The sequence below is a fragment of the Bubalus bubalis genome, chromosome 11, assembly GCF_019923935.1.
Source record: "Bubalus bubalis isolate 160015118507 breed Murrah chromosome 11, NDDB_SH_1, whole genome shotgun sequence".
Lineage (NCBI taxonomy): Eukaryota > Metazoa > Chordata > Mammalia > Artiodactyla > Bovidae > Bubalus > Bubalus bubalis.
Genome location: NC_059167.1, coordinates 77,836,069 through 77,839,380, shown reverse-complemented (window position 1 = coordinate 77,839,380; position 3,312 = coordinate 77,836,069). Strand labels below are relative to the sequence as shown.

Here is a 3,312-nt window from a genome sequence, read left to right as displayed (position 1 = left end):
CTCTCTCCTTCCTTCAGAGTCAAATTATCTCTACTTCCTTTTGTCACATAGCATTTTGTGCACTTCTCTGTCTGAGCACTTACCAAACTGTTTTGAGTTAGCAGTTTACTGTTCATTCCTACAACCAACACTTTTTATTAACAGGGACTATTTTGGGAATGAGGGCTACACCACTGTTGAAATCTGTCTCATACCTGGAGCAGCCTATACGCTGAGGACAAGTAGAGGGGTTAGACTACACGCCTGAAAGGTAGGCTGCCTGGGTTTCAATTTACTGTTGAGCAGTTCTGTGACTTCAGTAAGATACATAAATTCTCTGAGCTTGAATGCTTTCATCGGCAAAGTGAAGCTCATGAGAAGAGTTGTGAGAATTAATGCTAATACTAATGCTAAGTCGCTTCAGTCGTGCCCGACTCTGTGCGACCCCATAGACGGCAGCCCACCAGGCTCCGCCGTCTCTGGGATTCTCCAGGCAAGAACACTGGAGTGGGTTGCCATTTCCTTTTCCAATGCATGAAAGAGAAAAGTGAAAGTGAAGTCGCTCAGTCGTGTCCGACTCCTAGCGACCCCATGGACTGCAGCCTACCAGGCTCCTCTGTCCATGGATTTTCCAGGCAAGAGTACTGGAGTGGGGTGCCATTGCCTTCTCCGGTGAGAATTAAAGGGGTTCACAAATGTTTGGGATCACACCTGGCATCTGCAGATCAAGGATGGTTTCTTCACCTCTTTATGATCAGTGCTCAGCAGAGTATCTGGCACACACGATTTATTTCAATATATACTTGTCAAATGAACAAATTTTGTGGCTTTACCAAAAAAAAAAAAAAGTTATAATGAAGAACAAATCCTAGAGCCACACCGCCACCTTGTGGAGGGACACTAAGGCTTCAGGAGTAGGGTTTTCTGTGCTCAGGGGTTTGCATTCAGCTCTCCCTGCGGCCCCCACCACTGTGTCCCTCACAGCACAGAAGTACAAGGCAGAGTCACTCCCTAGAACAGATGGTTTCTTCAGGTGGAAAGAGGTTTGGCTCTTGTTAAGTTCAGCCTCAAAACCATAGTTGCCTTTAACCAAGGTGTCCCCAGAGATGTATTTCAGAAGAAACTGGAGACCTTGATTGTGATGCTGGACATACCAAAAAAGATAAGGGCTCCGCGAAACTGAATAGGTGCACTTCACAGTCACTGGATCCCCTTCCGAGACAGGGACCTCAGCTTCTGGCTGAGTCACCGACTGAGCTCTCAGCCCACCTGTAAAGTAACGCAGAATACATCGGTGAAGCTTCTGAAAAAGAACATAAGCGGATAATACAAGAGCAAAACGGGAAGGGAACATCACTCACTGAGTGTAAACAGAATCCCAAGTGTCCAGATGTGTGCAGAGGCCATGGCTCAAGCTGGGCTGGATGGGGGCTCTTTTGCAGCTCACCTTTGCTGGAGATATGGCACCACCCCCCAGAGACTATGTTCTCCACGAGCACAGCGTTTTATAAATGCCCCCTGGTGCTTCCTGGCACCTGTATCTTCTCTCAGTAGAGCAAGCTCTTCCCTCAGTCCTCCGTGAGAAGCAAGACTAAAGCACCTCCTGCGCTCAAGACAAACCGCCAGTGCAGCGCCCCCTAGAGCCCACTTAGAATCAGGAGACTTTCTACTCGAGTAGCTGAGCCGCCTAACGAGTGACTCAGCAGTAAAGAATCTGCCTGCCAATGCAGGAGATTCAGATTACATCTTGTGTCAGTAAGATCCTTCGGAGGAGGAAATCACAACCCACTCCAGTATTTTTTTTTTTTTTTAACTTTACAGTATTGTATTGGTTTTGCCATATATCAACATGAATCCGCCACAGGTATACATGTGTTCCCCATCCTGAACCGCCTCCCACGTCCCTCCCCATACCATCCCTCTGGGTCGTCCCAGTGCACCAGCCCCAAGCATCCAGTGTCGTGCATCGAACCTGGACTGGCGACTCATTTCATATATGATATTATACATGTTTCAATGCCATTCTCCCAAATCATCCCACCCTCTCCCGCTCCCAGAGAGTCCAAAACACTGTTCTATACATCAGTGTCTCTTTTGCTGTCTCGATCTTGCCTAGAAAATTCCATGGACAGAGGAGCCTGGAGGGTTACAGTCCATGGAGTCACAAAGTGTCAGACACAGCTCGTGAGTACACACGCAAACAAACACACACACCCCTGGCGCTTCCAGGACTTATCACAGGACCAGTCCTCTGGATGTCTACATTTTCCATTGGTGTTCAAGGAGAAGAATCAGGGCTGTGTGAACCAAAGTGGGAAAAAATTCATCCTGAGTGGTTTAAATGGTTTATACTCTCTCAAGATAATACAGGGACAGAAAGAAAGGAAAAGCATATTTTGATAGGATGGGGAAACAGAAAAAAAAGGAAGGAAAGCATAGCATTTAATGGAGAGAGAAAGAAAAGTGAGAGAAAAGAAAAAACAAAATAAGGGAAGAGTAAAGCAAGACAAGATGAATGGTAAGAATGAGCTTATTGATCTCGTTAGAAATAATTTAGAGCCGACTTCCAATTAAATCTCTTTGACCACAATGTAACTTTAGTTTTTCTCTTGGTTGGGTCTGTTTGGACCCCTCCCTATGATATTTAAATAGTCATACAAGAAGAAATTGAACCTTCTCTTTAAACATTTTTAGAGAGGAAAAAAAGAAGGGATGGTGTTATAAACTTGTTATAAATATTTGTCCTATTAAACAGTAGGTTTTACAGCTAAAAAACTTCTATGAAGGTTTGCAAAAATAGAAATTTTCCACATAGAGAGACTACTTAAAACAGACTTCAGATGAAATACACATGGATTAAAAGTTGATGGTTACCTAAGTGTGAGGTATTATGATGATGACAAAGAGTTCATTTTAAGGGGAAGACAGGCTAAAGTTTTACACTAAAAAATGCCACAGTGGCAGCAGAGTGATTATTCAATAGAGTTGAACTTAAAGAAAATAAGCAAGTATCAGTATAAAGAAGTTGTTTCTCTGATTTTCCTTAGTTTTCCTTTAAGTAATATCCAAAGAAACCACACAATTTAGAAAGAGGATAGAAAATCTCTTTGCTTTCAATCAGAAAAAAAATGTGGAACATAGCTATTTCTCAAAGCTTTGCTAAGGACCTCATACTTCACTAATTGAAACCTTGACCTTATTATAATGTCTTTCTTTGAAATATGTAAGTTATCTTTAAATAATAATCTTCAAGTCCCAAAGAGGCTTATGATGAATGGGAAAATAGATAAATTTCTTTCTTTCTGTCTAAAGTTTAAGTGTTAGTGTTGTCTC

The 3,312-nt window shown here is 42.8% G+C and overlaps 1 gene segment (V, D, J or C); it reads right to left on the bottom strand.

Annotated features, from left to right (window-relative positions):
- Positions 1-669: 669 nt before the first annotated feature.
- LOC123464687 lies at positions 670-1,771 on the bottom strand. The segment is given in 2 exon segments: positions 670-1,248; positions 1,341-1,771. Coding segments are annotated over 2 exon segments (447 nt in total).
- Positions 1,772-3,312: the final 1,541 nt, after the last annotated feature.